General features: G+C 44.4%; 1 protein-coding gene across 1 annotated transcript in view; it reads right to left on the bottom strand.

Annotated features, from left to right (window-relative positions):
• Positions 1-20215, bottom strand: part of PATL1 (PAT1 homolog 1, processing body mRNA decay factor) — a 706345-nt gene that overhangs the window by 86183 nt on the left and 599947 nt on the right. The window contains exon 17 of the mRNA XM_069628825.1: positions 14382-14473. Coding sequence (XP_069484926.1) covers positions 14382-14473 — 92 coding nt within the window. The remainder of the gene's footprint in view (positions 1-14381; positions 14474-20215) is intronic.

Below are 20215 nucleotides of genomic sequence, written 5' to 3'. Positions count from 1 at the left end.
AGGAGAGGGCCAGGAGCTACAGGATTATGCTGCTACCTCTGTTGCCTGCATTCCGGAATCGGTCAAAACCTCACACTTCTAATGACATTGCCAAGTAGAGGAAATAAGAAAGCCTAATTTTGTTAAGAACTACCAGTTCCATAATCCCCCATGTACTGTGACATGGAAGAGGGCTGAAGAGCAGTGTTGTAGTAGTGGGCCGCCTGTTTAGCTTAATAACCCACACCTGGGGGAAGCAGAGAGGCTTAAAAGGCACACTCCTGTGCAGGCCATTAGAAGGAGATGGAGCTGTGGCTGGGGGTTCCATGTGTTAAATTTGCTGCAAATATGGCTGTGGACACAAAATATCGGAGCAAAAAGGCTGTTGTTTTGCCGCTGCAATCCATGTAAAGGATGCAGGGGACACCACCACAACCGTCGCTCCCCTTAAATGGTGCAATGGGGTACACCTTTAACGGGTTCAAACCACAGCATTTCTGCCGTGATTTATTTGTACAGGAAACTTTTTTGCCACGATTATATCACTGCACACCTGGCTGGGGAGGTTGCAGCAGTAGCGGCAGCAGAAGCAGAGCACAGTGTTGGCAATCCAGACAGAAGAGATTGAAACGGACAAACACCAGTTCTTTAACCATGCAAATTTCAGCTGCTTGTCCTGAGTGGGTCCTGTTTGCCCCAACTCTGAAGTGCAGAGGTTGCGCTGCAGAGGGCATGAAGAAAGACCGTTTTTCCCCATGTGAACCTAATTGCATAAATTGCACAGCAGGAAGCGTGCCGGAGGCCGTGGCTGAGTGAGAAGTGTTATGCAGCAGAGGGTCCTGGGAGTTAGAGGAGCTCTGTGACTATCCAGTGGGGTCAGAGGCACCTTCACAGAGGAAGGGTGTGTGCCCAAAAGAGGCTTGAAGCAGTCCAAGTTCTGTGCGACACGAAGGGAGCCAGACAGAAGCTGGTGAGTCTTACCAAGCGTTCAGAGCCCTTGCATGATCAAAGGCAGGCAACTGTATTCAGTAGAATCACTCACATACGAGTGAAAGCTGTACCAAACCGACCGGAGAATGTCGGACAATGAGAAGCTGAAAAGTAGCACTCGCGTATAACTGAACTCCATTACTTTTACTCACTTAAGAGTGAAAAGCTTTGAAAACACTTTAAATAGTTAACCTCAGAAAACAGACTGGTCGCATGTGCCGAAAAATGATTCTGAGGTAAAAGGTTAACCTAAGAATAAATCATTAAGTAGTTGGAAATAATCTAATATATAAAGCTGAATGTATGTATGAGTGTGTGTGCGTTTATGCTATACAAATACACACTGTTGAACCCAATGCTACCAAATTTTGCATGGATTCATTTGTCTGGGGCAAGATTGTGGTCTATGTTTGGATGCATAAAATGCACTCCCTAGACACCCTCATTTACTGATGCTCACCCCGATTCACTACAGTAGGTACTAGAAGGAGGCAACATTTGGAAATGTGTCTGAAGCAAAATGTTCGATGTGTTGGTTATTCCTTTGAAATGTATTACTATTGTGTACAGTTCATTAAAGCATTTTTTAAAGAGAATAAAAAAAAAAGAACGTATCACACCACTCCAAATATGGGAAATGACAAGGTTACCGTTTACTTAAGTTCATTCACAACAAGAGCGCACAATCAATCACAAAAAACAAACATCACTTGGAAAAGCTCCATCTGATGCAAAGCGAAAATCAATATCAAGAGCTTCTGAAACAACTAACAGCAGCAAAATATGCCGACCAGAGGACAAGAACAACTTTCTCCAGGGCAAATGAGACACCAGAGCAAACTGAAGCAAGACTTGCCAACAAGAGGACAAGAGCAACATCCTCCAAGGCACATGAGACACCACTCGATCAGGAAACGGGCAACGCTGGGTACCCCAGCTAATGTTACACTAAAGTTCAGTGACTGAATATTACTAATTGTGAGTTTGGGGAAACAAGCCTTGCCTAATCCTAGAGTGGCTGTTAGGGAGAATTCTCAGAAATGTGCTGATTTCCTCCACCTTAGAGACCCCCCAGCAACTTTGCTGGATTTTGAAGACTTGATTTTTTTTAACCTGGAGAGAGTGAGACCCTTTTTCCCACACTCATGTATTCTAATGTGATTTCTGAACTCTGTTTCTTTTGGTTATGGAGCCTGGCAAACGCCATAGGCATCATCTTGTACATTGTGTCACACAGCACCTTCAGGGCAGTGGCACAAGGAAGTCTTTCAGATTTCCCAAAGGTTTAAATACCTTCTCTGGAATAAACTACTGTTTCCCAAAGCAGTAAAGTGAAATTGACTTTACTTACATTTGTAACTGTCTAGACCCAGCACACACCATCTTACAATAGGGTGCTGGAGGGGTTACCTAGTATCCCATTTGTCTAGCTTCTCATGTAACATTTTTATGTTTCCCTTTTCTCACTGAATGGCTGGTGGCAGTGGTTTAATTTTAACTGCCGTGGTGTGCATTTACCGCAGGCTGCATTCACAGCTGCAGTAAAGCACCCAAGGGTGCCATTTTTATCAAAATGGCCCCAGTCTTCTTTTTTCGCCATTTCTTTGTGGAAAGGTCCTTCTTGAGATTTATCTGCGTGCCAAACCAGATTTGGTCCCATTATTCCCTTTGCCTTTGGCAGGATTCACGAGTGAAGCCCGCCTCTGGCTCCAGGGTGTCTGGGGTGGGCAGGAAGTAAGGGGAGGTGCCCGGAACTCCCTGAGCTTAGTCTCCTAGGAGACCCAAAGGCACTCTGTGATGATTGGCCGGCTGACTGTCCGGCAGGACAGCCACTCCGCTGGGTGACCGACAGCAAGGCTGGAATGAATGGGAGAGAGCTGAATTAAAGGCAAGGCTTTTGGCTTGGAAGGCAGTCTCGACCACTGGGCTAAGGAACCGAAGAAGAACTTGAAGAGGACGCCTGCTACAACTCCTGGACCGTTGATTTGCACAGTGAAGCCCTGCTGCTGTGCTGAAACTCCAAATTCGTATCAATAGAGAAGCCCCTGCAAGGAAGACTTCTCCCCTTGAGTTGGTGGGACCAATCAACTCCAAAATAATCCACCTGGACATTCTCTCTGAGCTGGTTGCCTTTCCACAGAGTTGCTGCTGGAAACCGAATAGCCAGGGAGAGGAACACCAGATTGTGTGTGTTGCTTTTAAGTTGGCCAAGAGCTCCAGGGAGATCCTCCGGACTCCCAGGAAGCAGGACTGACTGAGCCTGAGCCCCCTCAACAGAGTGTGGGACCCCAGAAGCAAGGAAAGTCCATCTCGACAGCCAGGAACCGCAGTGTTGCTATTTGTGGTAGTCGCGAGGAGCTGAAACATCGAAGTGCCACTTGTTGGAAAGATTGCCGATTGCGAGCTGTGACCGTCCCATTGCAGGGCAGGAGTCGCCCGACGTCCTCCCTCTTGTCTCCACGACTGAAGCCCAGAACAGTGAGATCTGCAGAGCTGCACAGGAACAGAAGTCATCTGCTGCACTACTACTTCAATACAAAGGTACTGTAAAGTCTGAGAGAACTTACCTCTTATGGTAGAGTTGCTTGCATCTTCTACTACTCACAAGTCTAATCAGCTTGTGGCCCTACATTTGATTCTTCTTTTCTTCCAAGACTTCTAAAACATTGTGCAAATACTTGTTCTACTTACTTACCAGAAGTGCTTCAGCCCATATAAGTACTTTTTCCCATTGACTTTGACTTAACCTGAATGACTCTTAGTGGATCTAAAAGTATTTGCCTGCTTAAGAATATTTGTTATCTCGTTTGTTCTAATAATCTTTTCCTTTAACCAATTTCTAAAAAGTATTCTAAATGCAACAGTAAGATATTAATGTCCCCAGCACCCTAGCTATTGAAGTCACCTGAGGGTCTAGGTTGTGACTTTGGGCCATCCCAAAAGGGTCTATACTGATTTTGGGATATGAAGTGTGTGTTCTGAAGTATATTTGAGTGTTACTTTTATATTGCTCCCTTCTGAAGAAGGCTTACTCTAACTGACTGATAAATAAATTAATAATTGTTTATTCAAGAAACCTTTTGTGTGTTTATTGAATACTTGTCACTGTGAATCTCTGTGCAACTCCCAATACAGCTCACATTGACCCCTCTTCAGATAAGCCTGGCTGCTCAGCCACACTACCAACCTGTGTAGTAAAAACCTATAACAAAGGCTGGGCTACTATTGCTAGGAGGTCAGGGTTGTTGTAGTGCACCCAAAGGGTACTGCATACAATCTTGTCCAACTCTGGTGGCAGGCAGTGAGGATATATTGTAGAGTTGTTGCACTAAGAATTTACTTTTCCTTTGTTCAACTAAACACCTTCACAAGGCTAAGCTCCACTAGAAAAGCAATTGTAACATGCCAGATATGGATAACTTCAGGCAGGAAGCCCAGATCATTTTAACAGTAGAGCAACTGAAAGAAATATGTAAAATCAGGAATCTCCCTGTTAAAGTAAAGAAAAATTAACTAATTGCAAGATTGTTGAATAATCAAAGTCTGGGCAATAGGCCTGTCACACCTACTAACCCCAGGAAATGTGGAAAATGATAATGGGGATGATAATTCGGAGTCTAACTCTAACATTGTTGAAGAGTCAGAAGTCTCAGGAAGATAGCCCCTCTTTACCTCAACAGGCCCGTTTGCCTCAAACTGTATCCAAAGGGACCCCACAAGGTCCACCACAGAGTCCAGAATGTGTGTCTCTTGAGAAAATTAGACTGGAGTTAGAGTTCAAAAGATTACAAATCCTAGCTGAAACCAAACATCAGGACATCAAACTAAGGGAAATGGAAATGCAACATGCTCTTGAAATTAAAGAATTGTCTCTTGAAAATGTTTCTATCCCAGTCTCTTCTAGGTCTTCCAGTCCAAAGAGACCTTGCATGCCTAAAGAAGCAGTGAGTATGTATGATGTGAAACTCGATATTTTGGATTGGTTGGGTGCTTTTGAATATAACTATGGGATTCAGGGTTTCACAGAGAATCAGTTAATTCCTTGGCTTTTGTCTAGGCTCCCCCAGGTTGTAACTGACACTGTAATGGAGGTGGGGGACCTTGAAAGATTGGAGTATGAAAATGTGAAGTTAGCTTTGATAGCTTGATTAGGGAAAACTCCTTCCCAGTACCTTGAGAGGTTTAGGACCCTCAAAAAGACTGATGGTACCCCTTGGACTACCTCGGTGTGTGAATGTTTGAAAAACTTAGATGGTTGGGTTCAGGGGCCACTCCGGTGGTGATAGTGTGCGGTACAAATATCCTTTAACATGAAAGGTTACAGAGTGGAATTAAAAATCTGTTTTTGTTGGAACCTATGTTTCATGCCTGCTCTCCTGAGATGAGAAAGAACTTGGCTGACTCAAAAGAGATTGATCCCAAGAAACTAGCAAAAACTGCTGACTTGTGGGTTGCCAACAGGGCTACTCATAAGAATGCTGGGGCCACTCACAAAAAGGATGAGGGGAAACAGCACAAGGAAGGTGACAAACAGAATTCTAAAACCTCCCCACCAAAAGAGGGCCACAAACATAAGAAGGGTAAGCCATTTGAGAAACCAGGTCAGTCTAGTGAAACCTCTGGTGCCAAACCAGAGGGAGGTCAGCAGAAGCCCCCATTTGTCAAAACATTTGGAAAATGTTATGCTTGTGGGTCAACTGACCATCTGAAAGGGGATTCCAGGTGCAAGGGTAAACCTTCAGCGGTCCACACTGCCTCCTTAGCCTTCATCTCTGAGGGAGAAGTTCATATGGCAAGTGGAAACTTTCAACTATTTGCTGAAGACCCCATTGGAGTCTCTGCCAGTGTTTCTTTAGTGTCCCTGGGTCGGTGGGAACAGCAGAATGTAGATGTGTATAACTCTATAACAGATAACACCAAAGAATACTACATGGACAGTGTACTTGTAAATGGTCAGGAGACCCCTGCCATTAGAGACACTGGGGCCAGCATCACAGTGATGGATGAAACCTTTTTCAAACCTGAGGATGTTGCTAAGGCACCCAAATGCCCCACTAATCTTGCTGGAGGCCCTATCCAGATGGTTCCAATATTACCAGCTCTCATCCAGTGCAACCATTTGACTGTAAGAATACCTGTCAGTGTACAAAATGAGGTGCTGGGAGAGTCCTGCTTGGGAATTACTTAAAGACTCTCAGAGTTGTATCAAGCACCCAAAGGCCTCCCAGCAAAAGGAAGCAGGAGCAGACAATGAAAGCCAGAGACCTCACTTCAAATGACTCTCAGTGGGTTGTTACAGAAGTACCAGTAACACCCAGTCCACATGAAGAGCAAACGTCTATTTCCAGGAAGAAAGAGACAAAGGGGAAACCCAAAGTCTCCAGAAACAAGAAGGATAGCACTCCTGTGCATCAAACTAGTACATTCCCGAGAGGACAGTCCAAAGTCACACCAGTGACTCCTCCACCAGCTGAGTGTGAACCAGAAGAGGTTGAATCAGCCACTGATGACACACAGCTGGAAGAAGACCTTCCTCCTGCTGGACATCTGGATCCTAAAGACCATCCTGAGCTGCAGACCTTGCTTGCATAAGGAGGCCCCTGTAGGGCAGACTTCAGCAGAGGTCAAAGAGAGTGTCCTACTCTTGAAGGTCTTCGCCAACAGGCAGCTTCCCATCTGGAAGAGCAAGAGCTAGGGAAGCACAGGTTATACTGGGAGGATGGCCTCCTCTACAGTGAACCTATAGAGTTTACCCCAGGGGATTAAAGAAGATTTGTAGTGCCTCAGAAGGTGAGACCTCTGTTTCTACAGTTAGCCCATGAGATTCCTTTGGCTGGTCTCTTTATTTCTACTGGCCTAAGATGGGGTCTGATGTAGATAAATTCTGTAGAAGCTATCACACTTGTCCGGCATCTGGCAAGAGTGGAGCCAAGAATGTGGCACCTTTGGTGTCTCTCTCAGTGGCGTGAGCCCCTTTTTCAGAGGGTAGGAATCGACATTGTTGGTCCCTTAGACCCTCCAACATCTTCAGGCAACTGATTTATATTGGTTGTGGTAGACCATGCTACTGGGTATCTTGAAGCCATACCCAAGAGGACTGTTACTGCTCAGGCAGTGGCTAAGGCCCTACTTGGTATTTTTACCAGAGTAGATTTTCCTAAGGAGGTTATCTCTGACAGGGGATCCAACTTTATGTCCCACTACATGCAAGCCATGTGGAAAAACTGCGGAGTGACCTACATGTTCTCAACAGCCTACCATCTCCAAACCAATGGGTTGGTGGAGAGGTTCAACAGAGAGCATGATAGGTGCTTTAGAAGAATCCCTTAGAAGAAAGTGGAACTTCCTGCTGCCATGCCTTCTCTTTGCTTATACAGAAGTCCCTCAAGAATGGGTTGGCTTCAGCCCCTTTGAGCTTCTCTATGGTCATCCAGTGAGAGATCCATTGGCCCTAATCAAGGAGGGGTTGGAGAGTGCTCCTTCCCACACGCCAGTGAGAGTCACTGACTATGTGTTAGGTCTCCGAAGGAGAATGACACACATGGTGACAGAAGCTTCAGATAACTTGAAAGCAGGTCAGGCTCTGGTGAAGCATTGGCATGACCAGAAGGCCAACATGGTTGAGTTTACTCAAGACCACCTAGTTCTAGTTATGGTACCTACAAGGCAGATGGCCTTACAGGACAAATGGATTGGACCCTTCAAGGTTGTGGGAAAACTTGGAGGTCAATTATTTGGTGGACTTTGGCAATCCTAAGGAGGCCCCCAGGGTCTTTCACACCAACCGCCTAAAGGCCTATGTCTCTAGACCTGAACTGGGAGCTTTGCTTCTAGCCTCTGCTCAAGAAGAGGAGAATAATCCTCTACCTGGAGAATCCTCTACCTGACCTCCTCAGGGGACAACCTTTAGATGGAAAGGTAGGAGTTAATCTCTCTTCTGATCTGACACTGGAACAGGAGGAGTGCTAAGCTCTGTTAAATCAGTTTGCCCCTCTGTTTTCATCATCACAGGCGTGGCCCCTTGGGGCCAGCATGAAATTCTCACTGGTGACTGTTTACCTGTTAAAAGCAGAGGTTACAGTATGTCAGACCATATAAGAACCCACATAAAGGAAGAGGTCAACACAATGCTTGATCTTGGGGTAATAGAGCCATCTACAAGTCCATGGTCTAGTCCAGTTGTGCTAGTACCAAAGGAAGGATCCAAATAGTTGAGATTCTGTGTTGACTATAGAGTTCTTAATGCAGTCACCACGACTGATGCCCATCCTTTACCTAGGACAGACGAGCTGGTGGACAAACTTGGTTCAGCCAAGTACCTCAGTACATTTGACCTAACCTCAAGCTATTGGCAAATAGCTCTGACAGACCATGCCAAGGAGAAAACTGCATTTTCAACCCCAGGAGGCCTCTACCAGTTTAAGGTTATGCCTTTTGGATTAAAGAATGCACCTGCTACATTCCAAAGGATGGTGAATCATGTTCTGAATCGGATGGAGGACTTCTGCATGGCATACTTGGATGACATTGCAGTGTTCATCCCTACTTGGAAGGAACATATTGACCACTTAGGATATGTATTGCAGGCTCTTGAGCAGGCCAGTCTGACCATAAAGGCAAGTAAATGTCAAATGGTCAGAGTAAAGTGGTCTATCTTTGACATGAGGTAGGAGGAGGTGAAATAAGGCGATTGCCTAGCAAAGTACAAGCTGTACAAGAATGGGCCACCCCTACTACCCAAGTGAGAGCCTTTTTTAGGTCTCACAGGTTACTACTATAGGAACTTAAATGAGAACTATGGGACCATAGCTTCTCCATTGACTGTGATCTCACCCAAATTCCCCAAGAAGGTCAGGTGGAATGAGGAGTGCACTAAGGCATTTGAAGTACTTAAGAAAGCCCCTTTGTCAAGCTCCAGTCTTAAGAGCTCCTGACTACAACCAATCCTTTATTGTACAGACAGATGCTTCCAATACAGGTATAGGTGCAGTTTTGAGTCGGCTGCATGAGAAAGGCAGAAAACACCCAATCTGCTTCATCAGTAGGAAACTGAAGGAACCTGAGACAAGGTGGGCAGCCATAGAACGTGAGTGTTTTGCCATTGTGTGGTCTTTGAAAATGTTTAGACCATACTTGTATGGATCTACTTTTGTAATTCAAACAGACCACCAACCTTTGAGATGGTTAATGCAGATGAAGGGGGGAAAATCCTAAATTGTTAAGATGGTCAATCAGCCTAGAGGGGTTTGATTTTACCATTGAACACAGGTCAGGGTGTAATAACCAAAATGCTGATGTATCTCCAGAAAGCATGACCGACTAGAGTAAGGCAAATCATCCAGGGATGTATTAAATCCTCCCGTCCCTTAGTCTGAGGGGATGAGCGTTAGTGACAATTCTCAGAAATGTGCTAATTCGCTCCACCTTAGAGACCCCCCGCGACTTAGCTGGATTTTAAGGACTTGATTTTTTTTTAAACTGGAGAGAGTGAGACCCTTTTTCCCCACTCTCTCGTGTATTTTAATGCGATTTCTTTTGGTTATGGAGCCTGACAAACTCCATAGGCATCATCTTGTACCTTGTGTCACTGTTAGGAAAACCCAAAGGTCATACTGGAAAAACTGGAAAATGCACCATCCCCATTATTTGATACAGAAACCAACATGGCGCCTATTTGGTTCCCTTTTTGTGAATCCCACGTGTAGGTCTAGTTCTCCTCAAGATGGCGGCCTCCACTATCCAGATACTATACCTCTCCAGCAAAGGAAGGGGTAGGTGCATTGCTACTCGCTCCGCACCTTGTGCAGCTTTCTTTGCATTACGCTTGCTTGCAAAAAACCTACCTATTCTTGTTTTCACAGACTTTGGTGTGCCTATTCTTTTTCTATGTTATATCCTCCTTTCTGGCTCCTTTCTTTCCCCTTGACTACTGCTAGGCTTCCATTCTGATAGCTCCGCAGCTCCAGCACTGTGTTCCCTTCCCCTTTGCCGTTATGCACCTTTCAACTCGGCGTCGCTTTCAGCCCCGCCGAGCGTCCAGCTCCGGCACCTCCTACCTGCCTCCTTTGTCGTGCAGCTCCTTCCTTCACGACTTCTCATTCAGCACTTCAGAGTCTCCGGGTCCGGCACCGCCTACCTGTTTCCATTGCCGTGCTGCTCCTTAAGCCATCGGAGTGTCCAGATTACGGCACCAACAAGATTCTCCTCTGTGCACGGAGCACAGTCCACGCAGTCACCCTTCACCACAAACTACTACAGTCTAGTATTGGAGGATCTCTGGTCTTACCTGTATCGGGTTTTATTCCCCGGATGTTTTCCAGAGGATGCCGCCCACAGGGCGCTTGGAGCCCAGCCCCTGGTCTCTTCAGCGCTTCCTGGGAGACATAGCATTTCTTCAGACCGGTGGCAGGAAAAGAGAACCTCGTGGATAAAGACTCTAGTTTCTGTGAGTACCTTTTCTGTATTTCTGGTGAAGCGAAGAGTCACACAGCAGCTTCAGTGCAGTGGCACAGGGAAGACTTTCAGATTTCCCAAAGGTTTAAATACCTTCTCTTGGATAAACTACTGTTTCCCAGAGCAGTAAAGTGAAATTGACTTTACTTCCATTTGTAACTGTCTAGACTCAGCACACACTCTCTTACAATAGGGTGCTGGAGGGGTTACCTAGCATCCCCTTTGTCTAGCTTCTCATGTAACATTTGTATGTTACCCTTTTCTCACTGAATGGCTGGTGGCAGTGGTTTAATTTTGACTACCGTGGTGTGCATTTACCACGGGCTGCGTTTGCAGCTGAAGCAAAGCTCCCAAGGGTGCCATTTTGGTCAAAATGGCCCTGGTCTTCTTTTTTCACCATTTCTTTGTGGAAAGGTCCTTCTTGAGATTTACTCTGCGCGCCAAACCAGGTTTGGTCCTATTGTTTGATTGGCCCTTGGCGGGATTCACGGGTGAAGCCAGCCTCTGGCTCCAGGGTGTCTGGGGTGGGCAGGAAGTGAGAGGGGTGCCCGAAACACCCTGTGCTTAGTCTCCTAGGAGACCCAAATGCACTCTGATGATTGGCCGGCTGTCCTTCAAGGACATCCACCCTGCTGGGTGACTGAAAGCTATGCTGGAATGAATGGGATAGAACCGGATAAAAGGCGAGGCTTTTGGCTTGGAAGGCAGAGTCGACCACTGGACGAAGGAACCGAAGAAGAACTTGAAGAGGACGCCTGCTGCAACTCCTGAACCGTTGGTTTGCACGGTGAAGCCCTGCTGCTGTGCTGAAACTCCAAATTCATATCGACAGAGAAGCCCCTGCAAGAATGACTTCTCCCTTCAGTTGGTGGGACCAATCAACTCCAAAATAAGCCACCTGGACATTCTCTCTGAGCTGGTTGCCTTTCCACAGAGTAGTTGCTGTGGAACCGAATAGCCATGGAGAGGACCACCAGATTGTGTGTGTTGCTTTTAAGTTGGCCAAGAGCTCCAGGAAGATCCTCCGAACTCCCAGGAAGCAGGACTGACCGAGCCTGAGCCCTCTCAACAGAGTGTGGGACCCCACAATCAAGGAAAGTCCATCTCGACAGCCAGGAACCGCGGTGTTGCTATTTGCGGTAGTCGCGAAGAGCTGAAACACCGAAGTGCCTCTTGCTGCAAAGATTGCCTGTTGCGAGCAGTGACCATCCCATTGCAGGAGTCCCCCGACGTCCTCCCTCTTGTCCCCATGACTGAGGCCCAGGAACAGCGAGATCTGCAGAGCTGCACAGGAACAGAAGTCAGCTGCTGCACTTTTTCTTCAATACAAAGGTACTGTAAGGTCTGAGAGAACTTACCTCTTATTGTAGAGTTACCTGCTTCTTCTACTACTCACAAGTTTAATCAGCTTGTGGCCCTACATTTGATTCTTCTTTTCTTCAAAGACTTCTAAAATATTGTGCAAAGACTTTCTACTTACCTACCAGAAGTGCTTCAGCCCATATAAGACTTTTGCCCATTGACTTTGGCTTAGCCTGTTATACCTGAATGACTCAGCCTAGGGCATCCAAAAGTATGTGCCTGCTTAAGAGAATTTGTCATCTCTTGTTTGTTCTAATAACCTTTTCCTTTAAACAATTTCTAAAAAGTATTCTAAATGCAACAGTAAGATATGAACGTCCCCAGCACATTAGCTATTGAAGTCACCTGAGGAAGTAGGTTATGACTGTGGGCCATCCCAAAAGGGTCTTTACTGATTTTAGGATATTAAGAGTGTGTGTTTTGAAGTGTATTTGAGTGTTACTTTTATATTGCTCCCTTCTGAAGAAGGCTTACTCTAACTGACTGATAAACACAAGGTTTCTTGAATAAAAAATTATTTAAGTGTTTATTTGAATACTTGTCACTGTGAATCTCTGTGCAAATCCCCTACAGCTCACATTGACCCCTCTTGAGATAAGCCTGGCTGCTCAGCCACACTACTAACCTGTGTAGTATGACTTATACCAAAGGTTGGGTTCCTATTGTCAGGAGGTCAGGGTTGTTGTAGTGCACCGAAAGGGTGTTGCATACAATCTTGCCTAACAGCAGCGCAAGCATTGCCTAATCTAAGAGAGATGCAAGTATTGCCAGAGCCAAGAGTGGGTCAAACATTGTTTAAAACAAAAAGAAATGAACAACACGGCATACAATTAAACTACTCTGTTTGGCAAGCAAAGAGGTGAATAGGCTGTAAAAAGGTAAAGCATGTTGATGGTGATTGTTCCCTAAAGTTTACATGGCTCACATTGCCAAAACCGAGACAAAGAAAAGTAGAAGCATACATTTTAAAGGCAGTTTTGTTGTTGAAGTGGCAGAGAGATAAAAGTGGCAAAGAGGCTGCCCTTCTGAAAGGCAAATGTTCAGGAAGAGTGCCTTGCCTATTTGAAGGTCTTGAGAAGTACTGAAGTGAATGTTACATTGACTGAACAGTTGCTACAAATCACGAGGTTGCAGACTGTTAAAGCTGTGATATTACTTTTGGTTGTCAGTAGATTTAAAACTTCAGAAGCACTGTTGAATGTGAAACACTATGGGGCAGGTGAGTAGACCCGCATGGTGAACCGTTAACCGGATGCAAGTTATTCAGGTAAAAGCAGAAGTGCTTTGAAGTCACCTGGACAAAGATATAAACTGATTCATGATGCGGTTTAATGAAGTGGAAGATTATTGTTCAAGAAAGAGAAGAAACATTTCTGTTGGTTGAACAGTGGTTGACAACACTTTCTTTTGACACAGTGAAGGAGCTAAGAACTGAATTTAAACTTTGTGAACCCAGATTTCCTGATTTCTTTTTGTTGAACATCAGAGTTGAATTTACCTTGAAATCTGGGGAGGAGGTATGTTCGAGGCTACCGTAAATAATTAAATAAAGGTAGTAGCCTAAAACAATGGGAAATCCCATAGGAAAATATTTGCGGTTGAATATAAAAAGTAGTATCCACTGCCACCAGCCAAAACTCGATCAGGGGGGACGGAGACGTACCCCCTCGACTAACAGATCCTGGGGCAATCGAATTGCCCCAGCCAGTATGTACACAATATTATGGTTTGTACTGTTCTGTTCAGAATTTAAGACTAGTAAAGTCAATGGTGACTTTACATGCCCTGGGAGATAGTAGTCAGTCCCAGGGTATGGAGTCTATACTGGGGGGTCACTATGACACCCCTGTGTCACTGCACTGAGGGTGCTGTGTAACACACATCACAAAAACACATGAAGCCCTATGGGGTAAAAGACCCCATAGCCCATTAAACACATCTAGATCCAAAGAAACACACTCAAATCATGTCCAAGAGTGAGGGTAAAAGAGTCTCACTCTTGGCAGGAGAAAAAAAATAAACCTCAAAAATCCAGCAAAGCTGCTGGGGGACTCACTAGGTTAGGAAATTCAGCCTAAACAGAGAATTCTCCCTAACACCAGAGATTAATTCAAATTTATACATCTCAAGGAGAACCCTTAATGTAAAACATCCCTTCATTTGACACTGTGTTGCCTGATCCCAGCTGAGTGAGAGGCCTGCCAAATGTACTCAGAAGAAGGATCATGGGTGAGCGTACCAGAGTTCACTTAAAACATCACCGCTGCATGAAAAGCAATTAACATTCCTTGTGTAGTGGAGCATGCCGGCGTGGTCAGCTGTGGATACGCAGATATCACAGGTGACAATTCGATGTTTCCCTGATGAAGGAAGCGTCTCTGTTTCTCATAAAAAGACAAACTGAAAACCTTAGGGGGCTGCAATTCTTAAACATATGATGGTCTTAAACAGTTGCATCACTTCTTTTTCATCAAACTGCGCTTAGTCTGGGAAAATCAAATGCACCGACTGAAAGGACATTTATTTTCTTGGGTAGCATACGATTAGGTTTGGAAGTAGAGAAGGAAAGGGATATAAGAAGTGAGCTGGATTCTTACCATTGGTTGTCCTGCATTAGGTCTTTAGCAGTTGCAGAGCTCAGAATTTGCTCCCCTCGGGATAGGATCTGGTACAGCAGGGACAGTCCAAACTACATAAGAAGATAAGGAAGACGCTTTGAGATTGCAGACTGGCAGAAAGTTGAAAATCATTCTTCAGAAGGCAAAGTAGATAATGGCCATACTAAAGGATAATCTCAAGAGCAAAGATGTTAGGGACAGTTTTTCTAAAGTTCAACTTAGGGCTTCATAAAATCATATCCGAGGAAGTGCAAAAACTCCACTCTTAGTAGAAGGCTGTACCACCTGAGATGTGGGTAGCATGGACAGAGCAGTCAGGCTCATCTTAGGAAGGAGAGGTGGCTGTAGGCCAGTACAAAGAAATCGTAATCGTAGCATAGATATGGTTCAAAGAAACACTGATATACTAAGTATTGTAAAAAAATTATGGTTTATTTTAAATACAGTATGTCAAGCTATATCTTGGGGAAGTAAGTACTATTCACATAATTTATAAACACATATGTAAAAATCAACACCATACCTATGGTGTACAAACCAAGGTATAACCTTATTTAGAGGAGCATTAAGCAAGTCAAGGTGAGTCAAACCTAATGGTTATGCATTCAGGATATTAATATACTATTCTTGGGGAACAAGACCTGGTTAGTTACTTTTAGATTACAATAAGTAATTGTTAGGGAGATGTATCATGGTTATGCTTCACCCCCACTTCTAGTGAAACCCCCAGCACATTTTGCTGGACTTCTGGACTTTTTTCTTTCAATCCTGAATGAGTAGAGCCTTTTTCCACTTATTCATTCTTGTGGGCTCTGTCTTTTGGAACTCTATTCTTTGTATTCCACCTGTACTATGGAGTCTGTCTGCTCCATAGCTCTTAAAGGCAGCTGTGTTTTTACTACTGCAGCACACAGCTCCTTATGGGTAGTGTTGCTGGGGACCGTTACGGTCCTCCTTTAAGACTCCCTTTTCTATATCCTCAAATAACCACTGTTCTTAAGGATAGAGAGCTACTTTGTATCTTTCCCAAAACACTATAGTCTGAGAGTTTGGCACACACAAACTTCAGTGGAGTGCCAAAGGGATACCTAGTATCCCCCTTCTCTCTGCTCCTGTGACTTTTTAGTCACATAGACCATCTCCTAGCTATGGCTGTTGGCAGTGGACAAGTGCTACCAACTATTGTGTAGTTTTTACACCGCAGGCTATGACCATAGCGTCAGTAGTGCACAATAGGGGCACCCAAGTACCAACTTGAAGCCTCCCTTCTTTTGCATCATTACCAGCATGGTTGTTCTATGTTAGCCCTTCTTCTACCATTCTGGGAGGGGGAGGTCAGTGTGTGTGTTTTGCCTTTGGCGGGAACCCTTGGGTATCCCCGCCTATGCTCCAGAGTGTCTGGGCAGTGGGGGAGGAGTTTCCCACCCTCCTTTCCTTGGTCTGCCAGAGTTTCTGAATAGGACTAGCTCCCACTGGGGGCCGGACTGTCCTGGTTGGACAGCCAAATTCTGTAAATTGCAGAGAGAGATTGCAGAGGGGTGTGTGCTGGAACTGTATAAAAGGTAAGGCTTTTGGAGTGAAAAGCAAGTCGACCACTGGAAGATGAAGTAACTGAAGATGAAGACTACCAGAGACGCCTGCAGACCCTTTGCAACACCGTGAAGATACCATTGCTGTCCTGACCCTGTTTTCTGTGCGACAGAGGAGCTCCAAAGAGGACGACTCCTTCCCTTTGGCTGGTGGGAACAACCAGTCCCAAGAGTAACTTTGAATTGAGCCATCTCCCGAGGTCCAAGAGTTTCCAGAGCTGCAGAACCCCAATACCAGGAGACCTGTGGCCCATTTCGAGTGTATTGTCGTGGAATGGCTTAATCCATCCAACTGTTTGCCAAACCTGTAAGGACACTCCAGAGATCCGATCCAACTCACCCAGACCACCTCATCAGAGTGTGGGACTGCAGGAAGTGAAGAAGATTGATCGGGCGATCCGTGTCCTTTGTTGGTGCTGCAGAAAAGGGGCAAAACCGCAGAGTGAACCAAGAAGTTACTGAAGGTCGTGCTACAGGTCCTCCCTCAAGACTGCTGCAGAGAACAGATGTTACAGGTAAGTGAGAAAGAGTATAAAGTGCATCTACCCAGCACTCCACATAAGGTGGGGTGTGCTGGCTCACTATATAAAATATAAAGGGGATGAAAATCCCACTTTATCCCTGCGGAACAGTAGTTCATGCAAGTACATTAAAGAGACATTAAAAGGAAGCCACTGCATTTCAAATGTTGTGTTCTGCCTTAGTACTGTAGTGTGAGAAAGCTGAAGGTGTCTCACCCGCTAGTCCCCGGAGATCTGTCATCCAGGTGGCCAGGACATGGCCATCATTATTGGATCCAGTTCTTGGGATTGGACCAGTGGGGGAGGATCACCTGGATGAGGGAGTCTTCGGGGAGTGGAAGTGGGACACTGACGTGTGGGGCCCCCTTCCTTATAATTTCTATAATAACTTTTCCCCATCCTACAACGTAGGATACTTAGAAGTTCTGCCCTCCCCCCCTTTCCAACACTAACACTTTCTTACAGTGTGAAAATTGATGGACTTACACCAGAGCCGTTTACCTGATGTGTCCTAACACCAGGGTCAGGCAGAGTCAGGCAATTGACAAGTACCCACACCTGATTGCACTTCCCCACAGGGATAAAAGACGGACCACAAGAGCACACTTTGAGCAAAGACAAATGCACAAGGGGGCATCTATTCCAGGACGGCAGTTCAAATGGAGAAGGAAGGAGTGTAAGGACACTCCAGAGATCCGATCCAACTCACCCAGACCACCTCATCAGAGTGTGGGACTGCAGGAAGTGAAGAAGATTGACCGGGCGATCCGTGTCCTTTATTGGTGCTGGAGAAAAGGCGCCAAAACCGCAGAGTGAACCAAGAAGTTGCTGAAAGTCGTGCTGCAGGACCTGCCTCGAGACTGCTGCAGAGAGATCCAGTCCATTGTCCTGCCTTCAGTCATCAGACGAAGGAATCCAGAGGTTGCGTCCTGAGCTGAAACATCACAGAGCATCCAGCACAAAATGTTCTTCTAACCTCATGTATTTTGGGGGAAAAGTATTGCTTACCTGATTCCAATAAGTCACTACAGAGCATTGGGCGTGCACCTAGGTGTGCCCAGGGTCACCCCCCTCTTACCTCTGACTCAAGCCGCTGATTGTGTCCCTTGATCGAGTCCTTAAAAGGTCTCCCTTGTTAGTCAATTTACTGCTTCTATAACACTAGATACTGGATGAAATCCACAGGAACTCTTTGTATTCTGTCGCTTGTCGAGACTGAGCCCTCTCCGGACTGCCTTTAGCTAGGGTTGCGTTTTTGGACTCAAGACTTGCTATGTGAAGAAACCCTCTCTAGAACCTTGAAACAGGCTAATGTTACACTAACTAACCATTTTCCTCCCTTTAAGTAACTTTACTGTATGTGTTTGCAGAGTAAATTATTACCGTATGAACTGTTAAAAACTGCAGGTGCGCGTAATAACCGATAATACGATAACATGGTCCTTTCCCTTTCTAACGTTGCTACAAATGTAACCACGAACTAACACAAAAGTGAAAGCTTCCTTTGAAGTGTATTCAAGTATTCTGAAATGTTGTAGTATAATAAATAATTTAAAGTAATTCTGGTGTATGTATGATAAATATATAATTTTATATGAATTATAAGTGTACGAGTTTCTTTGATGTGCATGTCTAACTTAGGTTCAGTGCATCTCTAAAGATAAACCTGACTGCTCTGCCACTATACCAAGGTCCTGAGATAGTACAGACTGATACTAAGAGCTGGAGATCTACAAACCACTAGGATAGTTTACTAATGTCTTACTACCAGTAGGACTTTAGAAAATCTCCCCTATCAGAATTACAAGGGTAGTAGATCCTACTGGTCAGATCATACAGTTTTATTCAATTACATAACCACTTAATAAAACAACCCTGTTAAAAGTCTATCGTGCAACATGTGTAACTTTCTTCTTTCCTGAATGGATAGTTAAACAACCTATTACTTTTAAGAACATAGTTCAGAGCCAGTAAAGTAACTCATACTTTCTGGAGGGACCCTAAGCTACCAAGTAACTATTTTAGAATGCACTAAGCAATTCAGGGAAAGCAAAAGCCAATTACAGTTTAAGAAAGACACAATGTATTTCTAGGTAAGTTATCAACCGATTGGTACATAACTATCAGCTACCCAATAGCTACGTACCTAGTATACTTTTCAGAAGTTTATCATACAGTTTTTAAGGTAAGAAAGATATTCATGACTGCTTTATAAATGCTCTAAAGCAGTTGAGGGAAAAGCAAAACCCAACTATACGCTTTCAGAATGGCCAAGCTATTCAGGGTAAGTAAAACACCTACCTTTTAGAGGGCTTCAAGCAACTCAAAGACCAGTATTAACTCCAAGACTGTTATGGAAATGCCTTAAGCAGATCAAGGAAAGCAAAATCCAATGATGCACTTTCAGAATGACCGTTAGGACAGTTTTTCGGAAGTCCAACTAAGGGCTTAGTAAAATTATCATAGGTGGTATAGAGGGCTGTAGGAAAGTACATAGAACCTGTAGTATACCAAGGATTCAATAGAAACACCTATAACCAGAAGTATTATAAAAAATAAAGGTTTATTTTAAATACAAATAGGCCAAGTTAAGTCTTGGGTTAAGTACTGGTCCTAGAATCAAACATATTTATAAAAACACACCACTATGCTTGAAGGTACACAGACCAAAGCATAAACCTTTTTCAGAATACTCAACAGTAATTCTAGGAAAGTCAGACTGTATCATACACATTTATTATAGGACACACCTATTCATGGGGAGTAAAACCATGTTACTTTCTGACTACTTTCAATAATACAAGGGTACTAGACCCTGTCAGTTATGCAGTGACCCTCAGCAAATAAATCACAGTCAAACAACTTGCAAATATACTTTTCTGAATAATGTAACACTCATTCAAGGAACAGTAAAAACCTATAACTATTAATCAGGATAAATCAGGATAACACACAGTGTTACTAGGTTAGTAAGACCTTTTGTGTAACATACAATTACAGTTGCTTTTCAGCTCAGTGGAACACAGACTAACATAGGCAAGAACTCTTTACACTAATTTAGGATTGCACCAGGCAGACCAAGATCAGCTACACCTACAGAACACTTTTTAAGAATGGCACACCGCTATTCTAGGCAGATGAAATCTAATGTTGTTATATACTATTACAGTTGCTTTTCCAGGTCAGTTGAACACTGACTAAGGTAAGCAATTACTTTCTAAATTATATTAGGTTTGCACACAGCTATTCTAAGTAAGTTAAACCTATATACTTTTTAAAGTAGCTATCAGCAACTTAAAAGGAAGTATAATCTAAGGCAGACTTATTCTAGACAGAATAACCGAAAGTCAGGGGAAGCAAGACCCAATTGGGGCACTCATACAGATATATCCTAACAGGAATAGTACAGTGAAGCCAACCGCATTACTTCTGGGTTAGAGCACACAACCAATTCACAGGTGAGTAAAACAACCTTGTGTTAGGCAGAATCCTGTGCAGTGCCCTTAGGGACCACTAGACACAATTAAGACTACAGGTGGCAATACAAGTTTTACCTTTGGTACAAGCCTGTACTACTATGTCAGAGTGGTAGCAGTGGCGGAGCAGCCAGGCTTATCTCAAGAGTATATGAGCAGTAGCAGAGATTACACAAAGGGACCACAATTACTGTGACTCAAGCAAACACTGACTCAAGGTTTCAGGT

The sequence above is a fragment of the Ambystoma mexicanum genome, chromosome 12 (assembly GCF_040938575.1).
Source record: "Ambystoma mexicanum isolate Mex_15411 chromosome 12, UKY_AmexF1_1, whole genome shotgun sequence".
Taxonomy (NCBI): domain Eukaryota; kingdom Metazoa; phylum Chordata; class Amphibia; order Caudata; family Ambystomatidae; genus Ambystoma; species Ambystoma mexicanum.
This window is presented reverse-complemented; position numbering and strand designations above follow the sequence as displayed.